This window comes from Lingula anatina, chromosome 2 (genome assembly GCF_051362555.1).
Source record: "Lingula anatina isolate TDL-2025a chromosome 2, LinAna3.0, whole genome shotgun sequence".
Classification (NCBI taxonomy): domain Eukaryota; kingdom Metazoa; phylum Brachiopoda; class Lingulata; order Lingulida; family Lingulidae; genus Lingula; species Lingula anatina.
Window position 1 is genome coordinate 33884885 of NC_141768.1, and position 27252 is coordinate 33912136.

Consider the following 27252-nt stretch of genomic DNA (forward strand, 5'->3'; position numbering starts at 1 on the left):
GGGAACATTAACGTTTAGAGAATTTTTACAGTTTAATATTTATATTTGATCACAGTTATTTTCCAGTTTTGCAATTCACAATTTTACAGTTGCCCCATTGTGTATTTAAGGTAAGGGTCAAAGAAGTGGGTATAATTGAAGACCATATGTAATAGGAATTAATTCAGTTTTGTCTCTGTCTTAATTTTTAAAGGCATTCTTGTTAGATGATAAAGACAGTGTGCATTTTCAGTTGCCCTTTGCATATTAAACAAGTTTGACTGACTTTATATTCTTACAACTACCAAAGTTAAACCTTTATAGGTTGACCTAGAAAACTGTAAGTTTGTTTTTAATAGGCCGTAATTTTTTGTGCCTGAAGACTTTAACCATGGAAAAATTGTGAATTGCTTTCATTGAGCACCTTTAAATTTAAACAGCAGTAAATAATTTACTGCCTCATTTTAGTGAGGGTTTATTTTTGAAATAGAATTTTAATGGGGACAATTTATTAAGGTCTTGTCTCATAATATGAGGTAACCAGTTGTTTTGAATATTTAATCTGAGTTGCTTTTATTAATTTTTCTTAAATAATGCATTTATATTAAAATCTGGACGATGGACTACCAGGCAGTAGAACCCAAGTAAAAAGTCTAAAGAATAACTGTACGATAAGCAAGAAGAAGGACAAACAATTTAAATCCTTTTAAATCATGACTATTTCATGGTCTTGTGCAAAGGTCATAAAAAGAATTTATTTGCACTTTTCCATCAGAACTGAGCATATTCCATTGATTCGAACTTTGGGCTGGCAAGTTTTCCAAAACATGTTTTTTACAACACAGAGATGTCACACAGGTGTAGCAGACATATTTTACTATGACATCTTCCAGAGTGTTATACTTCATCTTTAATGGTGCATTTAATCAGGCATGTGGGCCCCATGCAGTTGTCTCCTGGAGTTAACTGAAAACCACTGCTGGAATGAATAATTGAAAAAATTTATAAAGAGCTGAACATGGGGTTCCAAACTCAAGTTTGCACTTGATGCAGTGGAAATAGTGACATTAAAGGGAAGAAAAAATTAATTCATTAAGAGCACTTGAAATACAAGAATCTAAATGTAAAATCTTAGGTTTATCTAAATAAAGTTTTACTGGGCTGAATTTACAGCTTTCCATTACAACTATCCATGTGATTATATGATAAAATACAGGGGCGGATCCAGAGTTATTTTCTGACAGGCTTCCAATTTATCTTTGTTGATCCATCCTCCATTTTTGACCGTCTTCCGACAGAAAAAATTAGATACCCGTCAATGTACTGTAAGTAAACTTGACAAATCTGACCGTCTTCCGGAAGACCCAGAAGACGCCCTAAATCCGCCCCTGAAATATCTGCTACAGTTGTGTATTTGTTTACAATAAAAACCTTCTTAACATATAAATTATATCGAGAAAGTTTACCCAGAGTTTATCCTGGAATATGTCTAGAAAATATGACTGATTACTATTTTCACACTGAAAAGATTAGGAATCTATTACAGATGACATATGGAAAATTAGCCCTCAGCTTAACCATGGTATTTTTATTGGCAGTTTTTCACAATTCAAGGTATGAATCTATTGCAGATTATCTTGAAAGTGTACCTGGATAGTAATCACCAGAGAACAGCAGAAGTCCCCATTACACCCGAAACAACATGTAAAGATGTGATAGAGTGCTGCAAAGAACCTGGAGAGGAGATCTGCCATCTTGCAGAATTGTGGAGGGGAATTGGTAAGCAATTGATTTCAAATTTCAAAAGGACTGGCTGTTTGTTTCATTTTTTTTTTCTTGGCTTATTTTATCAAACCAGTAATTGTCTGTAGGTTATAGGTACAGGTCTTTATCTTCAGTTATTTATTTATTTAGTCATCTATTTATTTGTGTGTTAAAAAGAAAGAAAATAGAGAAAGTTGATAATTTGCTTTTGAAATTACAAGTATTTATTTGAGTTAATGGGGCTTTTAAACCTGGGTTTTCTTCTTCAAACTTTTTTTAAACTAATCAAAATTATAGATAATAGAAATTGAAGGAAAAAAGCATTTTATTTGGTATGTAAACTTGCATATTAGATACAGTCTACAGTCCAAACCTTTGCTGAATTCATAAATTGAAATGAGTTTCTTTCTTGATTAGATGCAGAACCTCGTGTATAAGTTGTGTCAATATCAAGGTCAACAAAGGAATCTGCACTTCTGTTCTAATAACCATTCAATACAGTAAAAACTGCCATATAATATGTATTTCAAGATTGTTTCAGATAAAACCTCTCTCCATCTGACTGAAATTTATTATTTGCATACTTTATCGTAGCTAAGTTAGTTGGTGTATAAAAGGTATTTGTTTGCAAGTTTTAATGAAAAAGATTGGACGTCAGATTAAATGCATTGTTCAGTTGGAGGTGGTTCTTTCAGTGCACATATTTGAAATATATAAGAATGCAACATTTCATAACCCTAACTGACTTCATCTTACATGAGACCAGGATCAAATTGATTTTTATTTCTTGTTTATTTACCCTACAGTTCTTTATATTGTCTTTATAAGAAAAATCTGATGATTTGATTTAACAGTATTATAATACATATTCAGTTAATTAGAAAGAAAGTGTACTTCAGTTAGAACTTTTAAGTGTCATAGCAGAACTGTCAATGCTGAAAAAATATGAAGCAGTCTGAAGTTGCCCTTTATTTTATTGTTTGCCAGTAGTTTCAATCTGTACTGTACACATTTCAGAGCGCCCTGTGGCAGACCATGAGAAGCCCTTTGAGATACTGCAGCAGTGGGGTATCCACAGGGACGAGGTTCATTTCTATCTCCGCCATGAGCCAGCTGTGCCTCCACACCTACAGGCCAGGTTAGAAAACCTAGGTAAGATGGAGGATGTGTGTGTGTGTGTGCGTGTGCGTGTGCATGCGTGTGTGAGCATTCATTTACCCATTTTCAGGGAAAGAAAGAGATACTGTTTTTGTTTATTTTTGACTGTGTATTATCAAAGGAGGAAAATGGGAATCCATTTCTGTGAGAGACAATGTGGATTGTGAGAGAGGAAGAGGAGAAAATGGAATTGAAGAGCATTTTATTAATATGAAATTATATTGTGAATTTATACGAAGAAAAACTTAAAAAATACCAAATCACTACCTTGGCATGTTATTTATAAATTATTAAATTAATCAAACATCACCATATAAACATTGAAAAGGTCACATACAATATTTTTGTTCTTTAAATTATTGTTATTTTTGTGGGACAACAATCTCAACAAATGCAATGAGCACAGTCTCACCTGCACAAATGACTCTGCGTGATATGCAGTACACAGAGGCATGGCCACATAAACAACCTGGCGGCATCTGATACTAAAGGAGATTTGAAAGTGTTAAATTCCACTTTCAACCAATTGATATTAACAAGATACTTGAAACCAGGAAATTGCTGGTGCCTGTAACTAAATATCTTAAAGACAAAGCAATATCCGGTTGACACAGAATGCTATTTATGATATATATTTGTATTACAATAACAAATCTGGCCTGGGGGAGAAGTCAAATTGGGCAGATAATTGAAGTGGAATTTTGTATGGGCGACTAACCCAAACAAAAGGATCAATTTTCTGTCATTTGAGACTATTCTTTCTTCTAAAAAACATGCTTTCATCTCTTCATGCTTTCACATATCTTCTCAGATTAAGGGCAAGTGCATTTCCAATTATTGTAAAATTATAGAACCCACATTTTTTCAGACCGTTAGGAGGCCCAACTATCCTCATGCTTATACTGTGTCAGGAATGATTACTTCCATAAAAAGTTTTACCGTCCATTTTATGATTGTGGCGCATTAAATCTGACTTATGAATGGAAATGCTCTTGGCACTATTTGCACTGGGCCTGTATTGAATAATGAAAGGTATCACAGGCATTTTAGTATGCCAGGTAGATTCATGTATATGACTCTACAAGTGCAGATCCATTAAAATGTTTGGGATTTAAAAGTTTTGGGGATTGTTACAAGTTGGGACAGAGGTTATTATTGCCTTAAAGGACTGTCTACTTAAATGTAATCAGCAACTTTATCCAAAGAGCAAGCAAACCGTTATTGGCCAGGTTCTCTGAAACCAAGCACTTATTTAATCTGGTGCCATTTCAATGCTGTGTAGTGGTCCTGCACAAGACCTGCAGTAGATACAGTGTTGCTGTGCCTCCAAGCCAAGCGGTTTTCATTCGTCTCATTTCATCACAGAGGCAATTGTAAAACACTGTCACTTCATTCAGTTGTTTGAGGTGTTTAATAGCATTACAGAGTGTGCCTTTATAGTGGTGGACAAAGCTCCCATTCATTCCTACACCTCATGCGTATTTGGGGAGTCAAGTCTGTAGTGAAAACAAAATGAAACTACTGAGCAATGGTGAGACACTTATATAGGATTGGGTTGTAGTCTTTTGCCAAAAAGGAAAAAGAGACTGCAAGCAAAAAGAAAAAATACGAGGTTTGAGACAGGACCTAAGGTGTAAGGATGCGAAGAAGTGAGTAATTTTGACATGACTTGTATGTTTGTTTTAATTCCAAAAGCATCATCTTATTTTTCAAACCTAGTTTATCAACATAGAAAGTCATGTTTAATATATTTCTTGTCTGCATTTTGAAGATGATTTAAGTGTGTGTCCATGATAAGACCAGTCAGAGGGTGGCAAGGTGGGGGTCAACAGATTTCAACCAAATTCATATTATTGTTGCATATATAGGAGATATTAAGATTGAAGGCAACAATCCCAAAAGAAATCATTGGATATAATTATAATATGATATTATATGTTTTGGCCATTTTTGGCTTAATTTTCAGCTTCGGTCAATAAAGCCACTTCATAAGCAAATATGTCAAAACTGACGACTTTTTAAAATTAATTGAAAATTTACCTATTTAAACCAGCCATTTGCCATTGAGAATATGTTACTAAATTTCAGTTTAACCCACAAACTAACGAGCCAAGCCCATTTTTATGACCCCACCCCCCAAACTCACTTTTCTACCAAGCAATGTTCAAGCATTCATATCTCTCTTTTTGCAGGCTTGACAGCCATAAAATTTTATAGGGATCCTAAGCATATATTGGTCTAATCATACAAAATTCAAAAAGTGTGTTAAACACAACAGAAGATATTGAAAAAGTGCCTCAAACTTAAGCAATTTTAGCAGAAAACCAAACGGCCGAAATCAAGATATCAGTACATTTTGAGATAAAATTCCTTCCAATAATCAAATTTAATCAAAGACCCACAGCCAGGAATTCAAACTATGCTTTGATAAGGGCAAATCTATCCAATTTTTATAAATACAAAATGGCTGCCATCAAATCTGTCCCAAAAATACAGTTACCCTAATTCCTCAAAATAATCAAGAGGCCCATTTTTGCAGGTTTTTTATTTTGAGATCTGTAATACAGGATTGCTCAAATAATATTCTTTTTAAACAGAGCCATACAACTTCTGAATAAATTTAAATTACAAGTTATCCCCCCCCCCCCTCCATTTAATAAGTTATTACTGTGCATATCCAGTGTCATCAGCATTGTGTATATACCTTATTTTCAGGGAGCAATAGAGAAAAAAAAATTACAAATGATTTTTCTAAAGGTAAAAGGGAATGACTGTCTCATTTTATCAGTTTTCTCAAGTGCAACACTAATTAATCCACTTGAAATGATTTATATTGCATTTTTCAACCATTCTTTTTCCTTTCTAATGATTCATAGGCTTTGTAAATACATGTGATATCTTGATATCTATATTCTTTATCTATAAAGAAAATTAAAACAGAGTCAGCAACATACAATGACAGGAGGAGTACTTTATTTTCATATTATCAATTGGACAGTAAAAGAACAAAGCAGTTACTTTTTACAGGAGTGAAATCAAGTTATGAATCTCCCAGGTTCCTATATCACGGCCATCTTTTCCATATACTGAACACAACAGTGATGGGTAGTGTTCCACAGATTTTAATCTTATAACTGATTGATCCCCAAGTTTCTTCTTCTGGTTGAGAGATCCAGGGTCTCCTACAGTAATGATAATTCAGTAATCTTAGAATAAGTGTGGTAACTTGAAGCAACATGCCACTATAGTTTAGTGTGACTGAACTGTCAATTGTCAATATTTGTAAATTCAATGGCGCCAATCCTCCTTTCCTACAAAACTGAATGAGATTGCCAAGACAAAGATGCACATTTGTCATGGGGGATTGTCCCAAGGTGGCTCCTCCAAGTCCAATAGAGGTTTGCCAGGATATCCACTACTGCGTCTACCTGAAGATGGCAGGACAGGCTGTCAAAAGAAAATGTATTAAACATATTTTAAACTCATGTTAATTGCTGTATAAGAACAATTACTAAATAATATTCTGATCAAACATATTGCATAAATGTAAAAAAAAAAAATCAAATATGCATGACTGTAGCTACCAGAATTTCATGATATAAAAAGAAACAAATGAAAAAAAGGTAAACCTTTTTTCTTCTCCGTGGAAGTGTTCCAGGCATTACAAAGTTGGTGCTCACATCTGAATCTGATGAATTTGCCTGTGCAATTTCAGGTGACTTTTCTATTATTGTCTGTAAGATTGTCCAGGTCAAGGTTCACATACAGGCCTAGGATGTAAATTCTGAAAAATAAACATAACATCAATAAATGCTTTACAACAACAGAGGCTTACTGTGTTCAGAATAGAAACTATCGTAGCAGGATCAATCTATCTCAGCGGAGTATCACACTCGGGCTCAGTCGTTGTAATCAGCTTAATTGTCTGGCACGCCCCCTTGCAAAGCAACATGAACAACATAATGGACCGCAAAGTTTTCCTGATTTTACATAAGTACCTTTAGTTACAAGTGTCCTGTGTAATATATGTAAGTCTTGAAAATTGAAGCACAGGCGGTTAACTTCAACTTCATTGTAAACACACAAATCTGCAAAGTGAATATAAAACTAAAATGTAAAAAACTGGCACAAGTAACATCCCCTAAAATGCCAAAACTTGAAACTGAATGTGTGTTACATACCTTTGATTCTGGGTAAGAAATTTCTTATGAAGCTGTCTTCAAGCTCAGCATAGTCCTTAACTGTTTGTGTTATGATAACACATGTAACAAAGCCCTAGAATTTAATGCAAAAATATACTTCATAAGTTAGATACACAGTTAATTCTTTTCAGCATACATGTTTACCATGAAACACAAATCAAGTAAAACTCTGTGAATTGAAATATACCAGTATGTCTTTAAAATTTGCTTATATTCTTTATCAGGGGCGGATCCAGAGATATTTTCTGACAGTCTTCCAAATTATCTTTGTTGATCCATCCTCCATTTTTGACCGTCTTCCGACAAAAAACATTAGATGCCCGACAATGTAAACTTCAAAATCTGACCGTCTTCCGGAAGACCCAGAAGACGGCCTAAATCCGCCCCTGTTTATATTACTGAATAATATTCAAACGTATTATTTAAACTGGTTTGAGTTTTTAGTGTATCTGATTCTAGTATATGTATGCCACCACTGATCACTTACCTTACAACAAATATCCAGAGCTAAATCGATGAGATGGATATATTGAGGAACCCAAGCCTGACAACAGTCTGAAGTGGTTCAACCAAAAAATGCACATTCTAAGGACGACCAGCTGCTATGGTCATTTCTTGTTATATTCTGGTGCACACCAATCCTTCTGAGATGTACTTAAGCATCTCTAGTGAGTGTTCTTCATAAATTTAAGAAAGTATTATGTTTTAACACTGTGAAGACGATGTGCTTTGCTCCACAGCTGCTCCGGTGATAATCCTAGTACCCGCCATGTTGAAAATAGGTCACAGAGTTAGCATCGTTATTTTACATTTAGTTTCTACAACATAAACAAATTTAAAAAATGCATTTTCGCTTCATAAGTTCGTCTGCAGGGCAAACATAATTATTTTAAGGGCTTTTCACAAACCTATACATGGTTTTGACTTATTTATTGAGTTGAAGAAACAGTTTAGCATTTAAGTAGTATAAAAATATTCGTTTTTAGGCCCTTTTTAAAATTGTTGTAGTTCTTATTTTACAAGGTTTAACACAGATTTTATTTTACAAAATTTATTTTTCAACCCTTTTCTATCAGCACATACCAAAATGATATGGATAAAACCTGCAAAAAAGAAGTTGTGTGCATTTAAAGAAGGGGAGGGGGTCAAGCATACGGAAAACATGCCTTATTAGAATCAACCTTGTGTGGTCATGACAGTGCCTTTTCAAAAAATCTGTACTGGGTATTAAAGGTCTTTCCTTAACCTATCATGTGGCTTACCTTAATAATTCCTTATGCTGTACATGATTTTTTAAAAGAATATTTAAAATTATAACTTTTCAAGAGCTAAAAAGTGCTATATTTTGGCAAAATTGCCAATAAAAGATCTGCCCCCATATCTCTAAAACTAATGATCCAAAATAAGAAAGCCAGTGGCTCACAATATCTTTTATGTTGATGGTTTACCACACCAAAAATTATTAAAATCTGCTGACCCCCACCTTGCCACCTTCTGACTGATCTGTCTGGCTTTCTCATGGACGCGCTCTTAATCAAATATACTAAATTTAATCAAATGTACTCTAGCTTCCAGGCTAAATTTTAGTTTGTCTTAATTTTATTTTTCCTTTTTATTTTGAAGATTTTTTTCTTTCTTACAATGATACTTTTAATGTCTTGTTTTGTCAAACAGCTTATTTAAAATGTGTCTGTAATGGCATCTGTGGTTAAGGCATATGACTATCAATCTAATGTGTCTTAAGATATATAAAAGATAAATTTACATCTTGCACATTCTTATTTGACAATAACCAGGAAAGCGTGAAGATACATCAGTTTTTAAATGACAACACTTTTCTTTTTCTTCTTTTTTTTTTTTTATTAACGTGGAAAATGTGCCCATTATTTCAGCTAGGCAAGCTGAATATGATTTAAGTCCAACAGGTTGTATTTATAATGACCTGCCACCATTAGATGTACAGCTTATCTTTCATCTGATGTCTGCGCCTAAGGTGTCAGCGCACAACTTGAGTATATGCTGAATGTGACAAGCACAGTTTGATCATCATGGCAATCTCAGTCATGTAGACTTCAGGCAATGATTAGTCTGAAGCATGATAAGTCTGCAAGATCTTAGGATGCATTCAGTTGAGGAAAGTTAGGTTTGATTGCAGTCTACCTAATTATCCTGTTCGCTGGGTAAACTGGTGTGTGTGTGTGTGTGTGTGTGTGTGTGTGTGTGTGTGTGTGTGTGTGTGTGTGTGTGTGTGTGTGAGAGAGAGAGAGAGAGAGAGAGAGAGAGAGAGAGGGAGAAATAAAATATCTGTCTCTAATAGTGTAAATGATAAATGAACTTTTTTTTTTTTAAACTGGTCTCAGCACAGCTCTGGATATGAATTATATATATGATAATGTCAGAAATTTTGCACACAATGTTGATTAGTAGAAGACACTCATTAGTGCAGTGGCTTCATCTTAATTGGTGTAAGATGCTTGCTTTTAAAGGTCATATGATTTCTTGTTATTGTGGGATATTTTAAGGAAAAGAATGTAAGAAATCAGCAGCAGCATAGATGACAATTTTTAGTTCATTTTAGCGTACTAAAGACATTTATAGAATCTTTAAGATACTATAAGATAACAATATTAATATACTATAATTGACATGAAACTGCCTGCAACCTGTGACTTTGACAACACTGTTCTTAACTAATAAAAGGGTAGAACACACACAGAATGAAATATAAATGATGAAATATGATTAGTAGTTCTATCACCCTCATGCTATCACTGTTAGGTACCAGTTTTTATGGGCTTTGTTCTGTGTTGGGTGTATTAGTGTTCCAACTGATTATTAGAAGCTATAAATAATATACAACATGTAGGAATTGAATAAAAAGTTCATTTTAAGAACAAACTTGAACATTTTTGTGGCATCTGTAATTTTACTGCTTCTTTTAGTGATTATAGCTGGCTAATCATTGTGTGTAGGATGGGTATATACTGGTAGGTTTCCATTGATTTTCATTATCCTGAAATACCTGTCTTGTTATGTTAGTTTAATATCTTGTCATAACACAGGGATAAACTAACATTCCATATCACAGCAGATCAGGACAGCCCATACTGGGACATTCAGCTAGCCTAGCTGTCATCATTCCAAAGCTAATATGAGATTACATGGGTGTTGTCCCTTTTTCTTCCCATAATTTCAGCACCATATTTTGTACCTAATGGAGGATGACCCCCTGCTGGCCCTTATAAACCTGACCAATTGAGGCTCATGTCATATCGACATGTTCGATAAAAAGACCCCAGTTGTCATACCTGTATTTCCTTTCATTCATCATACCTAAGTGCTGCTCATTACTAAATGAATCATCAAGGACTGAGTCTGATCAATGGCTGTCTTGTCAGTGTGTCCATTCTTCCATGGTGACGAGCAGGTTGAAAAGAACAAATACTCGTAACTGAAATATGAATTTCTTTTATCTTTCAGGCCGCAGAAATCGCAGACGGAATGGGGTGAGGGAAGTTACAGCTGATAATGGAGTAAGTTCTTTTTTAAAAAAGATATTTTCATAACCTGTAGTTTAGTGGGAAAAAATTGAAACACAGGTGGTGCTTTTGTATATCATATTTTAACTGGAAGCGCAAACAGTGTTTTCATCTGCTGCATGTTGGCACAGCCCATTGTTAAAAAAAGGTCACAGTTTGCATATTCAGTATAGGAGAGGGTTGGTATGTATTTTCTTCTAAAGTTGTAGCACATCATTGATTTGTTTTATCATCTAAAGATGATTATATCTGTTTGTATGTGTGTATATTTATTTAGCATTTCTGAACCTTACATACTGGTTATGCATACTTTATGTAGTGTTTATATTACGTGTATTTGTAATGCAAGAAAAAAAGAAATGCATGGGGGAACAAGCCTTTGGTATGTTGGTGTATTATTTTGTCTAGAATGTCACTTGCAGAATAGTTTGGGATATCATATATTGGGTAGTTAATGGTTCCATTTTAATATTTATTTCATTTTGATATTTTTTATATTTAGCATCATTAAAAATAAAAGAATAATACTGTAAATAGAGTGGGCTGAAATTCCAATCCTTATAAACTTTTGAAAATGTTATAAGCAGTGGAGCTGATGCATTCGTTTGCTCTCCATCCGCATCTTTCAAAAGAAATACTTCAGCTGTGACATTAGCAAAGGTCTTCAGTCTACCATGTTTAATTTAGAGCCTTGCAGATGATGAATGGTTCTTGCAATGGTTTCACTGTCTGGTGATAAGAACTGCTCCTTTCAGATTGACACACCCATGACAAATGGTGTCTGCCATCTCTCTACACTAAACACATTATCTCACCATTTATGAAAACCTATTTAACAATAACATGTTTTTTCTGATTAAAATCACACAAGCACTTATGTAATTTTTTTAATGGAATGTTTTTTATTTTAGGCAAATCTCTTTTGAAAGCTTGTGACTGCTTAAAAAGATCCATAATTTGCATTGATTTCAATATGTTTTTTCTAACGGTGAGGACATTAAGAAAATGCGACTGCCCTTTTTATGCGTTTTCCAGGATAATTGATTGAGCGCTGGATATTGTTGTTTTGAGGTTTCATCAGAAAAGTGGAAGAAAAAAGATGAAGACTGAAAAGCACAGTCGTAATATATTTTAACAGAAGGAAATCTAGGAAGTCTGTTTATTACCATACTGAAAACTCTGAAAGGAAATTACATTGACGGGAATCACTTTTCAGAATTGATTACATCATTGTGATTTTTTTTTTTTCAAAATAACCATAGAGTATATAAGAAAAATTAATATACAGGTGTTTTTGTTATACTTAAAATGACAGGTGAAAGTTCCAGAGGTTATTACACACCAGAGAAATTCTGTGCACAGCTAGGTGCACCATTTGCTATAGAAATCAGTTCTGGTAAAATTGAGTTCATCACAGCAGTGGAGCTATGAAAATTGTTCTCTGATGATGGTTTCTATTCAAACTTCCATGCACTTGTCGTGTTGCCATTCAGTGGGTGCCTAGCTCCGTTCTCAGTCTATACAGTTAATCTTCACATGACATTTAGGGGAGAATTGCTGGATTATCTTTACTTGTTCATTATTGAAAGGGGTGAGTCAAAAAGATTATTGGCCGATGAGAAAGGGGAAGTCGAAAAGTCCGACCAAATGGGAAATTTTTATATCTATAGAACAGGGGGTTGAAGTTTGAATAAAAATGGTCTCAATGGCAGCAGTGAAGCAAGAATCATGTGACATGGTGGAGCTGCCCATGTTAGTTTTACTGTAGCAGGAAGCTTATACTAACACTGGCTGTGTTATTCCTCCAACACTCCCTTCTTTACCTATGAATGCAAGAAGCCCGAGTGAAAGAGAGTGTCTTTCTTAGCGATTTAGCTGCACAAAGACCAGCAGGTAGCCAAGGTGCGTCAATATTGTCCCAGTTGACAATGTGATCATGTTGATCTGCTTGATGCTTGATCCCCACTCAGGTATGTGACCCTGGTGGAAAGCACTCTCTAAGCTTGTCCCCTGAGTAACTGGCCGATAACACTCACTGAGGCATCTCCATCACCCACAACATCTCTTCCGTCTGAGCTCTGGGTTGATTTGTCACCCAATACGTCATCTTGGATCACCTATGCCTGATTGGAATCAATGGGAGGGTCTGGTGAGTGATACAGAGGACTCCTTTTCCTCATCATCCCCAGTACTGCTCACAGACATTGAAACAGAGGCACAAGACGGAGCGGTTCTTTTTCTCGTTGGGTCAAGTCGTGAGGAGAATATGCCCAGGACCTTTCAGCTGGTTCAGGTATTGTTATATAGGTTTATGTAAATTTGACCAAGTGATCACAAGTTTGGATGTAAAAATTCTGCTCTCAGATATTAGCTTAAAATTGTGTATTACAGTTTGTCAATATATGGGAGAAAGACAGATTCATCAAATCTTTGTCAAGCTAAAAATCTGTTTATTATATGTAAAAATGCAAAAAAAAAAAAAGTATGCTTAGTACATGTATAGAGAATTGATATACTGGTACCCACCCCATCCCATCAGAATAAGTTTATATATATACAGCTATATCTATATTATAAGCTGTATCTTTGAGTGTAAATATTCCATATAAAGTCATCACTGAGGAACTTGCTGATGCTCACAGGGTTTTAGGTACTTGAAGGATATTGCATAATTCGCAGGTAGAAAATCTGTTTTACAAACATTGCAGACTTAACTCACCTGACATTGATTTTACGTTTGCACTGCTGACCTGTTTTTTCCTAACAGTTCACTGCCCATATTCTTGAGTAAGAATTTTAAACATAGTATTCCAGTATAGAAAATGTTGCCATCATTTCTGTGGTGTTGTTATTACTGAGAAATTCAATATGCTGGTGATGTAATACCTTATGCAAAAAAATATATTGTTCGTCATGTGCCACATGTTTTTTTAACATATTTATATAAATAAAAAGAAAGAAAGGCATGAACACACCCAAGAAAATTGGAGAGAAAGAAAGAAATGAGATATTTAGATTGAAGTTTTTTTATGCCTCTCGGGATTTCTTGAATTTGCTTTTAACCTGACACCTGTGACATTTACATTCATATTTGTCAGCATTTTATCATTGTGCATCTGAATTATGATGAAAACAGGTTTTGGATCTGACACTTTATTAACAATGGTGAACCACATTGAACAAGGAAATATTTTACCTCTTGTCCTTTTCTGCTTTTGTCAGAATTCTCTGGAATTAAAATTCCAGTCAGCTATTTAGGTGCTCATAAAGCCCAAGGTAGTTGGTGTTAGCTTAAACACTCTCATAATTGATCGACCTGGTCACTGCTATTGTTTGTCTCGGACCTCGTGATTATATCGCTGGCCATTAGGAAGACCAGTAATTATGTGTACCTGTATGTCTCTGCCTGCTGGCCACCAATACTTAATTGAGCAGACTGTTTGTTTAATATGTTTATCTTTCTACTTCTTGAATACAGGAAAAACTTCCACTGTGCTGAGTTCTATGCAATAAGCTATTGTTACATTACGTGTGAGTTTTAATAGTCGGTGGCAAGGAGCACGTTGATATTTGCATTTACGCACAGTCCATGAGTTAAGACTTAGTAAAGATCAATATAATTGAATGACAAAAGCTGCGGTTAAGGTGTAGCTTTTACATTAGCGTTTGCATTTAGCTTAGGACATTATACAGACGTGATCCTCCTACACTTGATACACCTTTAGCTGCCCTAGTGTATGGGATCTTATGTCCTGTTAGAAGTATTACAAGGACCATCATCAAAAGAGGCATCATTTTCATTAAACTGGAAAAGTGAGCTGACATTTGATACCTGAAGGACCTGAGAGAAGGTGTCACATGGGATACAGGAGCCTTACCTATATATTCACCTTGCTTATTAACGGCCATGGACAGTGTGGTTGATCAATTCTTAGAGTGCTAGAACATTTGGTTATCTGTTAATTGGAAAAGACTGACTGCTTGGGATAAATCAACTTCTTGGCTGCCATGTATTTTGTTAACGGGCAGGTAAGTTGTTCATCTTGTGAAACCCTTGGATTGCACATGCATTATGATTAAGCTTTACTGCATAAGCTGCTTTAAAAATTAATGACAGTTATTAACACTGTGACCAGGTCGTACAGTAGATCTGTAAAGAGGTTTTTGTGTCACCACAAGATGGTAGCACAATCTCATTATTTACCTAAAGTAATGGTTCAGAAAAAAAAAAGTAGAAGTAGCAACTGGTTGATTTGGAAATCTTCCAGGATTTTAAAAAAGAGTAGCCTTGACATCTGTGATAGTGAAGTTGTGCTCTAATGGAGCCTGTGTTGACTTGACACCAGCCAGGTTTCATAAGGGTGCAAAGCAAACTAAAAGAAACAGCTGTGAAAGGTTGTTCTGAAATAAATGTCCTTAGATAAATAAACTTAAATTGTCAGTCAGTTTTTAGCATTTAAAATTGGAATGTGAAATACCAAGGGTTGTCAAGGCTTGGTATGTCCTTTTAGTTGCAGTACAATTTGCCTCTACACTTATGTTATCAGCTGCTTTTATAATTACTGCTTTTTTAAAAGTAAAAAGCCCTTTTTTAAGATGGAACTGAGGAATATTTAGAGAAGCTTCAAAATTCCATTGCAAGTTAGTGAAATGATGTATAGTACTATAAACATCTGCAAAAGTTAAATGTTTTGCATGATATCAAACATTGACTTTATTTTATGAATGAAATTATTAGAATGCATATGTATGTCAGCAAAATTGAAAACTATCAGAATGCCAATTTTGCACGCTTTGCTTTTAGCTTATCTGCATCTTTATTATGGGTTATATTTCTTTCACGAGAGTCTTGACTCTGATATTGAAAAGTGTACTGAATGGTGTCATGCAAGTATACTTATCGCATAGCACTGACTTTATTCTCTGATATTTGCTCTAAGGTCACTTCTTAAAAAATTTACACCCCTCATTATGTGTGCTCTTCGTGCCTGGGTTCCACACACCCTGATTATTAAGGAGCACATTTGGGATTACTAATGGAGCATGACAGTCTATTCTCCTTGCCTTCCACGGGGTGTACGGAATAATGCTGTAAAACCATCCATGTAAGTCTGTAAAACAATGCAGTGAAATAAGGCGATGTATGCCAGTTATGGCAGTTAGATGTTCCAGTGCTACTGAAACAATAGCAGAAATTCAGGAGCTTTGTGAACAAATCGCACGTCAGTCAGAGGGTCAAAAGGGGTCTTCAACAAACTTAATGGACCTGCTTTCAGAGGTTGGAAGCCACATGCAAGTAAATAAGTGCATTATGTATGTATAAACAGGTATGTTTTATGCCAAATTCTGAAGTGCGTGGATTATGAAAAGCAACAGGCTTTTGAGTGGCAGAGACTGTTTTTGTTGCATTCTGCAGAGCCAATTGATTGTGTAAAGAGCTCGGCCTGCCCCAACATTAACTTGAATCTAACTGTTTTATGGAATGCTATGGCGGCTAGTATGGCTGTTGAAGGGTTGAACTGGGCAAATATTTGATCAGTGAGAACTTTCCCTTTTTTGCTTGCTCTGCATGGCTTTTGAATATGACTTAGGTAAGTCTTGTGGAGAATCTAAACCATGTGAGAAATGCGTGGAATTGATTGAGAAGTTTGCATCTTGGTAGAAGTGAAGGTTGGGGATTGAGCCACAGAAGTTTATTACAGATTGGTACTTATTGTATGTTCAAAAAAAGAAAGATATTACTGCAGAACTGAAGTTAAAAAGGAACCCTTATTATCTATTATTCAAGTGTGAGCAAAATATATCTGACACGAAAGCAGGTGTTGCAAGTTTATATGATATTTCCTATCATACAGTTTTCATTAGAGAGAACCGGCAGCACGTCTGGTATCTGGTTACCTGAAGGAAAAAAAATGAACCACATGTTAAAATAAGAAATTACCCAGTGTTTTTGTAATGCAGCGTGGATAACTTGTGAACCACATGGACTTTATTTGTGTCAGGCAAAGAGAAGTGTTGACTTATTCTTAATAAAACAAGGCTAAATGTACAGATGAGTCACCAGTTCAGAACATCTGAGTTGATATTGCTACTTGGGTCTAAACTGAATGTTTGGAAAAGAATTAGACTTGTACACTGAATATCAACAGTGACTATTTTATCTGAAAATAGATACTGGGAGAAAGAGAACACCTGTATACTTTATATGGAACATGGTTTGTTTCAAATATTAGATCGTCAAAATATTTTTAGTAGTAGAAAAATGTCTAGAAAAACATTTTTCTGGTGCTTAGGCAGTCTTTGTTTAAGTACTGTGAGTGAGGACCTAATATTGCACTTTTATATATATAATATGTTTGATAAAAATAGTAAAACAATTTCCACAATGTAAGCAGTTCGAACTTGATGTACCTGCATACATATATCAGAACCCATGCACAACAGTAAAGCAAATGAAGCCTAATCCACTTTTGATTTGCTTCTACCATCATTTCCACTTCCTAAATCATTTTTATTTGACTAACCTTTAGATTGTCAAAAATCATACATGCCCTGTGTCAAGTAGGTTAAGATAGATGGCTCTGGACTGTGGTTAAATGCTGATCACCACTAGATAAATAGTCAGGCTACATGATCTATTGGTTAGGTCTGGTTTCATGGGGAGGTGAAAGGTCAAAGGGAAAAGTAGCTCCGAGTGGTATGTGGAACATTTGCATGGAAGCACACTTCTAGTTGCCTGCAAGGGTTCTGTGTACATATGAAAAGTTACACTGACCAGAGTACATAGCCGCTGGACATAGGAAGATGACCCCAGTTGACAAACCCTCAAGGGTGTTATTAAGTTGAGTTCTGGGATGGTAAAGCATTTGGATGATGTTTGACACTTTAGCTGAACAATGCATCTGAGGACCTAGATATTTCACCACCTCAAGTGGGTGTGATACACTACCAAGATAAGAATGGAGGAGCAAAAATATAGGGTGCGTTTTTGTTAATTTTGAACCCTAGTTGAATATTAACGTGTCTTTATGGACATTGTAAACCTTGTTCTGGTGTTGTTACAGAAATTAAGATGGAGGAGATACACCCCTTAAAGAGGACCTTCCTGTGAATTATGGCAAGTTTTGTTGTGTATTTTTAACATAATTTGAATGTTATGTATGGCGTACAATTTTGGCATGCCTCCTTACATTTTAACTGAACTCTGTACATCACTTATCTTTATCACTGTCAATAGAATTTACTTTATCTAAAGATAAGAATATTGACAAGAAATTATTCTGATGGCAGATTTATGAAGTCTTCTAACTAAAGCCCAGGTACGTTAGTGTCCATCTTTTTAAATTAAATAATTAAAAGGTAAAATTCCATATATATAGCAAAGAGTTGATTTACTTCACTGGCTGATGTATTGGTTGTTTTGCAGAATAGAAAGAACTGAATTGACTCACGTTATGTACTCTGTTTGCACTAAAATATTGATAACATTGTTGGTATCCAGATGTCCTGAGTTAAGATTACACATGTTACAGTCAGGTTAGATCAATGCTGACTGGTTTTTCTATCAGATATCAGATTATTCCGTGTCTGCACTGGCATGTGAACTGTTCTGAAAATGTCAATTTCCAGGTTGTGTGTGTTTGATTTAAAGTACTTTTAAAGTAACTGAAGTTTCCTTTTCTTGAAAAAAAATGAATGAATAATGAACAAGTAAACAATTTAGACGACAAACAGATCTTCTTTCTGTGACTCAGCAGATAAAATAATACTTTTTTTACACCCAAGAATAGCTTCCTGCTCCCAGTCCTATTTGATTCCATGTGGATGTGGACCAGCCAGGTCTATGAGGGTGTGACATAAATAATAACTCTTGCCTTACTTGATACACAGCAAACATTTAGAAATGAAATTGCCTTCCAATTTAAAGAAGAATCCTGCAGCATTGATACTTTGAAAAGTAGTTATTTATTTAATGAGTCAGTGTTAGATGTTATAGTGAGATATATCATTCCTAAATAGAAAGTAACTATATTATGAGAAAAAGTTTTTTTTAACAAAATGAATGTAGTGTTAAAAGAAATAATTGACTTCCTATTTTCCTGCCAATTTTTTTTTTCTTTTTGCTTCTCTTTGCAAAGCAAACATTTTATATTGCATAGTATTATGTGATGCATTTGGTTCATTTTCATGTCTCTCAAAAGTTCATAAAAATATCAAACTAAGCGCTGTGAAATAAGACCTTAAAGGCATGCTGGGTGCTATGTCAGAAACATCTAACATTCCTTCTCACACACGTCAAGCTCCCTGCATGCGTGCCATAAGTGTCAGGCAGAACCTTGAATAACTACTTGAAGCAAAAAGGAGATAGGTCTTCTTGATCAGAGGTTGGGAATAAGTTTGTTTCCAAACCATACACTGAGTTTCTGACCGTTGAGAAAAGGCATGGCCAGTTCTCAGCATACCAACCAGGGATCATAAAAATTTTATATTATCCATTTAAGTATCAAGATGATATTTTGCAGACAATCGTCTCCAGTTGGACATTTGAGTCTTGGGGTAATTTTGTTCATGAATAAAATATCACTTAACCCTTCTTATTAAAGAATGATATATTCTGTCAGACATTGAGTTTAGAAAAAAAAATGTATGGAGTTTTAATGAATGTGACATTGATGGCTACTACAAGTTTGACCCAGGGGCAAGTTTTCATTCATTGTTCCTTAAATTCTTTGAATTCAGTTCATAGTGTCTTAATAAAGGATAGGACGACATACCACAGGCATGTCATAGAAAGAGAGCATTGATAGTGCCATCCTATTTTAACATCGTCATGCACCTGTGGGTACAATAATGACTGTTGTGAGTTATCTCCCCATACATTAAGGATGACTGTCATTGTAGGGGCACATTCAGTTACAGTGGAGGCCATAGGGGAAGTCACTGCATACATGCACACACACACACTAACACACACGTAGTACCTGTCTCGCACACTGTCAGGCATTGGCAGGATGGAGAGAACTGGAAGACATCAGAGATCCGCTTCCTACAAGAGGTCCTCTGTGGCACACATGGAAGGTTTAACTCAACAACAACAACTTCAGCGCTCCAAGAGGAACTCCATTGCCAAATTGGAAGGGTTGACGCATACAAGATCGCCTTCTTATAAAAGAAACTCGATTGCCAAATTGGAAGGGATTCTGGGGTATCGGAAAAACTCGTCTTCTGGTGCTTATGGTGGTGATGTACAAGCTGCACAGAACTGGGATTTAGAAACTTTGAAATTGGTCAATCACAAGTTAGAAAATTATGTGAATATGGTATGTATATATCAAGACATGCCTGTGCCTGACTGGACTCCATTCCTCCCTTATTACTGTTTTTTTAGGAATTATCTATTAAGAAATATAAAGGTACATTCTCTTTTGAAAGACAATGTGGTATTATAGTGTTCCAGCTCCTAGCAAAAAAGGGTGTGTAAAAAGTATCATTTTATCTGTTTAACTGAATATCCTCTTGTTACTAAATTCAATGGTCTTCATGCAGTGTTTATTGTATCCTTTTCAAAATTAAGCTATCATTTTATTGGAATAACCCAAAAAGGGTGTCAGATATATTTAACATGTCTGGTTTGGTAAGAACAAGGTATTTCCTGTGCTGTATAATTCATGAATTCTGGGTTTGTATTGTTACAGGCTGGAATGAGGTGCGATGGGTCAAAGAATATTGGTAAAGGGTCAGCGATGAAAGGTTTCTCAATATAATGTGTCCCACTGGATGGGAAGAAATACTTGCCGTGGTGGTTTAATACGGTAGTGTCATCTGGTGTCTGTGGCTGCACTTTTGAGTCATTCGGTTGTCTGGAACGCATGCAATGTCATTTCTCTGAAATGTTGGGGCTCTTTAATTCCAGTCAGAAATTCTTTTTTTATGTGACTGATAGCTTAAAGGATTTCTTTTAAAATGATTTGAGCTGAAAATTGGACTATGTTGAGAAACAAAGAAGTTATTCTGATGGAAATTTTGTTTTAGGTGAGTGTTTATGAGATCTTTACAGCTGGCGGTTATTCTTGGTCAATATAAAGACTCCTGCTTGGTCCCTTTGCCTGACAGCACACAGGATGTAGATGTTCTCTATAAAACGAGGATCTGTATTGCTTTTAACAGCAAGGTTAAAGTGCATTTATATTAGATTACAGCCCACATACTTGAATAGGATAGTTAAAATGATAAAGGCACACCTGAATGCAGGTAATGGTACAGAAAAAAATGAGAATCACATTGAACTGAGAAATATATAGTAATGGAAGGCAACCATTTGGAAGTGATACAGGTTTTTAAATAGTCAGCTGATACTACATTTGAAGGAAAAGCCCATTTTGTTAGCTACACCAACTGTGTGTAATGAAAACCTGTTTGATTTTGAAAGGATATTTTATCAAATTCAATGCATCAGTCATTTTCAGGTCATGATACTGTATGATACATAAGTTTTTTTTTTTTTTTTTTTTTTGCCAAAATTATGTAGTACGCCAAGGATCTTATGCAACAGATGTGAGCTGACAAAAGAAAAGAAAAGAAAAAGAACGCTCTCCATTACAGAAATACATGAAAGGCAAACCACAATTTGTTGCACATGATTATTTACTGATGCAACAAATGGTAGCGTAATTTCAACACATTTGTAAATTTAGCAGCATGATCTTAGACCCCATTCCCAGAGATTAGATCGATCCAACTAGATCGGCCTAACTCCGTGGGGGTTCACGCTAAATAGCTGTCAGCCAAACGGGTACGAAAGTCAATTACCCCCTTATAGCTTGTAGTAGGCGAGACAGACATTTAAGCCGGATTATCTGACAGTAATCTAGTGAGACTCCCCACGGGGATAGATTGATCTAAAATCTATGGGAATGCACCCTTAAAGCCACTGAAACACACCTTGTATGCAGCACATTGTGACCCCACAAGGCTCTGCATGTATTAAAATAAGCAGTATTTCAGCCATGTTTGGATCAGTATTCAAACTACCAGCTGAAGTTCAGGTAATTGAGAGAAAGTTTAAGTGGGATATTGCATGCCAAAGATCCAGCAGGTATAAAACTGTACACAGAGTTATCAGTGCTGGCCAGAAAGTACATTCCTTAATTGCATAATCAGAATAGTGACATTTGATATAAAATGACTCTGTCATGCAGAACTCAGATTATTTATATATGTATTAAGGTACATAGTGGTTGTTATTTGCAGTTGACAAGACTTTGAATTTCACCATCAATCTTATGATGATTGTTTTAAAAGATTTTTTTCCACATTGGGTAAAGAATGATAGGCCCCTTGAATTATTTATTTGGAAGCCATACGAGAATGCAGGAACACGCAAGGTTTAAATTACCTTGCTGGATTTTTCTTTTCCTTTTTATTTCATTTATTTATCACCAGAGAATATGATAATGGAATATATCTAAAATGGGAGAATATGATAATGGAATATATCTAAAATGGGAGAATATGATAATGGAATATATCTAAAATGGGTTAATATGATAATGGAATATATCTAAAATGGGTTAATATGATAATGGAATATATCTAAAATGGGAGAATATGATAATGGAATATATCTAAAATGGGTTAATGGGACTGGTGTCTCTGTGAGGTCCCTGATGGAAAAAGTTGATGGGGCATTCATGAGTTTGCATTTAAATTGAATTGAGAATGTTGCCATATTAAAGCATGTGCTTAATCTATCAAAACTCCCCAATTTTAGTCACCCATAGCTCACTTCTCATTAAGTTCCACCACTGGATTTGGTCCAATGAGATCAAATTACACCCCATGTGATATTTTAATTCCCTGCTTTTTAAAGCAAATGGAACATAAAAAAGTGCTATTGTATGTTTTAAGTGAAACAGAAGTCCAAATGTGAGAAAGGATGGACATGATGGGCGTGGAGTTGGTTGTGTAGGCAGCAGCACTGTGTCAGGTTTTTAGTTAACTGCTATGCTAGGTACACATATTAACGACACCTAATAGATGTAGAGTCGTATTCCACTCAATACAGTGTGAAGTGGCTGTGATTTGAAACTGGAGAGGTTCAAGCTGAATAATGGTGACATTTTAAGAAGAGCACAAACAACCAAAGTGCACCATAAGAAATTGGTTTTAAAAATATATAATCTTTCAGAAAGTAATTAAATTTTTTTTTCTGCTCAAGAACATGCAGGAAGAGAAAGTAGCGCCAAGCCCAACAGTGATTAGATTTTTTTCTACAGGATTATTACTGCCATGAAAGGAGACAATAAATGAGAGTACTGTTTGGCACAGGTTATCGTAAGGTCTCTGTTGTTATTTCAGTTGCCCAGCGGCGTGGACCTCACTCTGAGTGAGCTACAAGAAATGGCCACCAGGCAGCAACAGCAAATCGAGACACAGCAACAAATGCTGGTGGCCAAGGAACAACGCCTTAAGTTCTTGAAACAGCAAGAACTCAAGCACCAACAGATAGCGTCTGAAAATGAAAAGTTGAGGAAATTACGGGAGAAAGTGGAAGTTCAAGAGCTGAAGTTGAAGAAGCTGAGAGCTTTGAGAGGCCAAGTGGAACAGCACCGCCACAGCAATGGAAATCTGAGTATGTGCAGGGAGTTGTTTTGGAATTTTTGAAGAGTTTGTCATTCTTTGTTTGTATGAGATGTGTGTATCATTTTCTTTAGACATTGAGTAAACGAGGAATCAGATTACAAGCTTTTAAATGTAACTTTTTGGGTTTTGTTTACTCTGCATGTTTGGTGAATTGAAAAAAATCTAAAGATCCTGTGGCTGTCTTATACGGTGCTGAGATCTTCCTTTTGATAAAATGTTTTTAAATGAATTAAAAGGAAAAAAGATGTGTTCAGTTAAAAGTCAGTGACATCAAACAGTTTTGAAAGAAGTTAGAAAGAAGTAATCTTGATAACAATTACAGTAATTGTGAACTTTATCTACATTTGGTCTTCCCAAAAAATATTTGCATCATCTGCCTTTAATAAACATGATTGATACAAGTCGAGGAGACCACTGTAATCTGTCTCCCTAATTAATTAATCTAATTAATATTGTTACACATTATAAGCAAAATTCACACATCTATCAATTTCATCTACTAACACAGAATATTGCCCTTCAACTCCAGTGTCTGAGCTAGAGGCCATCAAGTCTGTGTTCAATGAGAAGGAAAAGGAACTTAGCCTGGCAGTCAACAAGGTGGAAGACCTGACCAGGCAGTTGGAGGAAGTCAAGAGGGGCAAGGTGAATGGAGGCAATGGAGATGGCACCACTAATAAGTCCACTGCTGTCCTTGAACTGGAGAAGTTGAGGAAGGAGTTAATGGTAAGTTAGTTAGAATGTGACCTGCTGCATTATACCCAAAACAAAAACAACCAGACATGCAAACCAGTAATTATAAAAAAATTATAAATTTGCCAGACCAAAGTACTTTTTGCTAGACTGACTTTTGAATTCATAATGGCAGTTCTTGAAATTGTAGCTGGTTCCTTGGACAGACTAAATACAATTTATTTGTTAATGGTCCTTGAAAATTTTATGGGTCACGACTGGTAGGACTGACAGTTTCAGCATGTAGGGAGCCAGGGAGTGAAAACTGTTTACCACTGCTCACGAATTACAAATGCTGAAAATTATATTGCTCAGCTTAATGAAGCTTCTGTTTGTAGTAAATATTTCACATTATGTGTTGTAAAAAATTAGTTTGTTTGTATGATTGAATTAAATTATTCTTTGATAAAATATTCTTTTACTCTTGTTCTGGTTTTTGATTTTTGTAGAAAACCCTCCTATTAGAATACAAAGTATTTTTACAAGAGATATTTCAATATAAAAAGTAGTAAGATAATCAAAATTTTTATTAATATAAAAAATGTAAATGATTTTTGATCAGTGATATTAAAATGTACACAAATCATTTCAGATCCGTAACAAGCTCAATGAACAGCAGAGCTCCAAGTTAACTTTGTACAGGGAAACTTTGGCAAAGCGTAAAGATGAAAATTCTTTCTTGGACAACCGCATTGAAGAACTACAGCAACGTTTGAAAAGAAAACGAGCTCAACAGCAGCAGCAAAATGTGAACAAATCTAGTGGCACAGGTGTTCAAGGCACAAACAAATTCATGGGACGTCAGTTGAATTCAAATGTTGCTGCTGTTGAACCTTATATTAAACACACACCAAAGGATGTTACAAAAGATGATATGTTTTCTGAGGATCTGAAGCCATTTGCTCCAAACAAGAATGATCCCAAATATCAGACTCTGCCGTATAATTTGAGATTCCCAGGAAGTGAGACAAAGCAAGAGAATGATGAAGGCAAAACTTCAGACCAGGCCAATAAGAAAGAGTTTGGGAAAGTTACTGATTCAAAACCAGGGGCACCCACAAAGGAGGCAATGAAACCCACAGACGACAATGTTCCAAAAATAGTTACAGGGCCACAGAAGCCCATCAGCAGTGTTCCTCAACACATGAATAAACCATATGCCCCTACATTCAGTAGCACCTCCTCACTTGGAGGGAATAAAAGTATAAGTATTATTCGTGGGCAGCCTGAGGGATTAACAACTAATGAACAGTCGCCTTCACTGTCAGAACTCGGCTCAAGCAGGGATCAGATATATACTAGCACACCAGTCACTGCAACCCCTACCACTGCAGGAAGCACTGCTCCTTACGCCACACAGCCCTTGGTAGGAACCACCGCAACAACCACTGTCTCAACACCAACACGCCCCCCTCAGGAGAGAGTTTTCTCTGGTCCTGTGCCTCAGCGCCCACCCCTGGAACAAAACAGGGGCCCTGTACCCTTCAGGAGGCCTGGGGACACAGACCCCAGTATCCGAAACCAGGCTCCCCCTCCTTTTTACCAAGGAGGCCCAGTCAGGGGGGTGGCCCCACCACACCCACAGGCACCCCAACCTAGACTGCCAACCCAGCCTAATGACAATAGGCAAACTACTACTTCTAGTGGACCGAATACAAATGGAAAAGGCTATGACAACAAACAAATAGCACCGCAACAAAGTAAACAAATTCTGGATAACCGTAATGGTGGTGGTGACCAGAGGTATGACCAGAAACCTCTCCCGAGCAGGACATTTTATAGTGCACAGGAGGTCCCTCCCAGGACATCTGTGCCTGGGTATGGTCAGCAGCCTGCTGGGGTGGCCCCAAGTGACCACACCGTGACGTCCACGATGCCCGCTGTAGTTAGGAGCTCTGTAACCACCAGCCCAGCCACATCTCTGACTGGGAATAAACCCACCTATCGCTATGCACCCAAGAGTGTCATAGCTAACACATATATGAAAAAACTGGGCACGGATGCCCTGGATAACTACAGAAAGAACATGGCCCAACTTTATAAGGATTTTTACCCCAAGAAGAAAGAGGAGGGTGAGAGCAAGACAAATGAGTGGCAACAACAACAACCAGCCACAGCTGGTGGTCAGGCTGGTAAGTCTGCGTCCACTCTGCAGCCGGGTAGTCCTACAGCCAAAGTTCGACCATTGAATTACCCACCTAATACTGAGGATAGCAGCAGACAACAAGGGCTACAGCCACCAAAGGGTTACAGCAATACAACTGAGGGTATTCCTGGGGAGGCCAGACCATTAAGCCCAAGTAAATTTGCTGCTTTTGGTGGTCCGTCACAACCACATTTTCTCCACATTGACAAAATGGGACGCCACCATCAGAGAACAAGGCGTAGATCTTCTTCAGAGTCATCAGTTGAGGAAGTTCCTGCTAAGCAGGCTTCGCCATTTTATCACCCAGAGAAAACATCTGCACACCAGCAGCAACAACCTTTGGAGCAAGGTACAGGTAATGGATACAGTTACCCACCACACCCTCCTACCTTGGCAGAGGAGGCGCCCCCTACACCTGTGTCAGCCCAGCCTGAAGGAACAGAGGTCCAGACAAAGTCACAGACTTCCTCTGTGTTTTTACGCAAGAAGACTAATTTGAAAACTGGAAAGTCTGTCAAGAATTCCAGAAGGGTCAGCTTTGATCCCCTGGCCTTGCTTCTGGATGCCTCTCTGGAAGGAGAACTAGATCTGGTCAAAAGAGTCACAAAAGAGGTGAGTTGCTACAATCCAACTGAATTTTTTTTCCTTCTGAAATGAAGTCTGCTGATGAAAAGACATGAAATGGGTAATATTACTGTCTTCTTCATTCAGCTTTACATCTAATTTATTCTTGTACTTGTTAATCACCCAAAATGTTGAGATTTAGTTGCTTTTACAATAAGGAATATGCATTTAAGACTGAAAAGACTGTCAGTCAAAAAAAAAAAAAAAAAAAGACCAGGTGAATAAAAAAACTTTATTGCTGATTGTTTATTCACAAATTGTTATGGGGAAAAATGACTACATAACTCTTTATTTTCTGCAGGATACGCCTTCTCAATAATTTAAAAAAAAAAGGAATTATTTCATAACTTTAACTGGGTGTGTGACATAAATAATTTTTGAAAAAGTGTAGAAAGTTGCACACCCATATACAATTACAGTCTGAATTGAACAGTGTGAACAATCTGAATTTTGCTACTATGGTTTA

The 27252-nt window shown here is 36.3% G+C and overlaps 1 protein-coding gene and 1 long non-coding RNA gene across 8 annotated transcripts in view; one reads left to right on the top strand and one right to left on the bottom strand.

Annotated features, from left to right (window-relative positions):
- LOC106177759 (apoptosis-stimulating of p53 protein 1) overlaps positions 1-27252 on the top strand; it is a 37980-nt gene that overhangs the window by 5697 nt on the left and 5031 nt on the right. For 2 of the 7 annotated variants that reach the window (XM_013560624.2, XM_013560623.3), the window contains exons 2-7: positions 1611-1758; positions 2761-2895; positions 10584-10636; positions 23000-23273; positions 23814-24010; positions 24609-26774. In XM_013560624.2, the coding sequence (XP_013416078.2) occupies positions 1611-1758; positions 2761-2895; positions 10584-10636; positions 23000-23273; positions 23814-24010; positions 24609-26774 (2973 nt within the window). Of the gene's footprint in view, positions 1-1610; positions 1759-2760; positions 2896-4279; positions 4551-10583; positions 10637-12609; positions 12936-14193; positions 14672-17365; positions 17623-19507; positions 19963-22999; positions 23274-23813; positions 24011-24608; positions 26775-27252 lie in introns of those variants that run through there. The other 5 variants (XM_013560628.2, XM_013560627.2, XM_013560630.2 and 2 more) reach the window with 5 other exon arrangements.
- LOC106169465 (uncharacterized) lies at positions 5853-8016 on the bottom strand. The gene is made up of 4 exons (XR_015333118.1): positions 7591-8016; positions 7083-7176; positions 6531-6685; positions 5853-6348 (listed from the first exon to the last, which is right to left on the bottom strand). It is a non-coding gene; the product is annotated as an uncharacterized LOC106169465 (long non-coding RNA).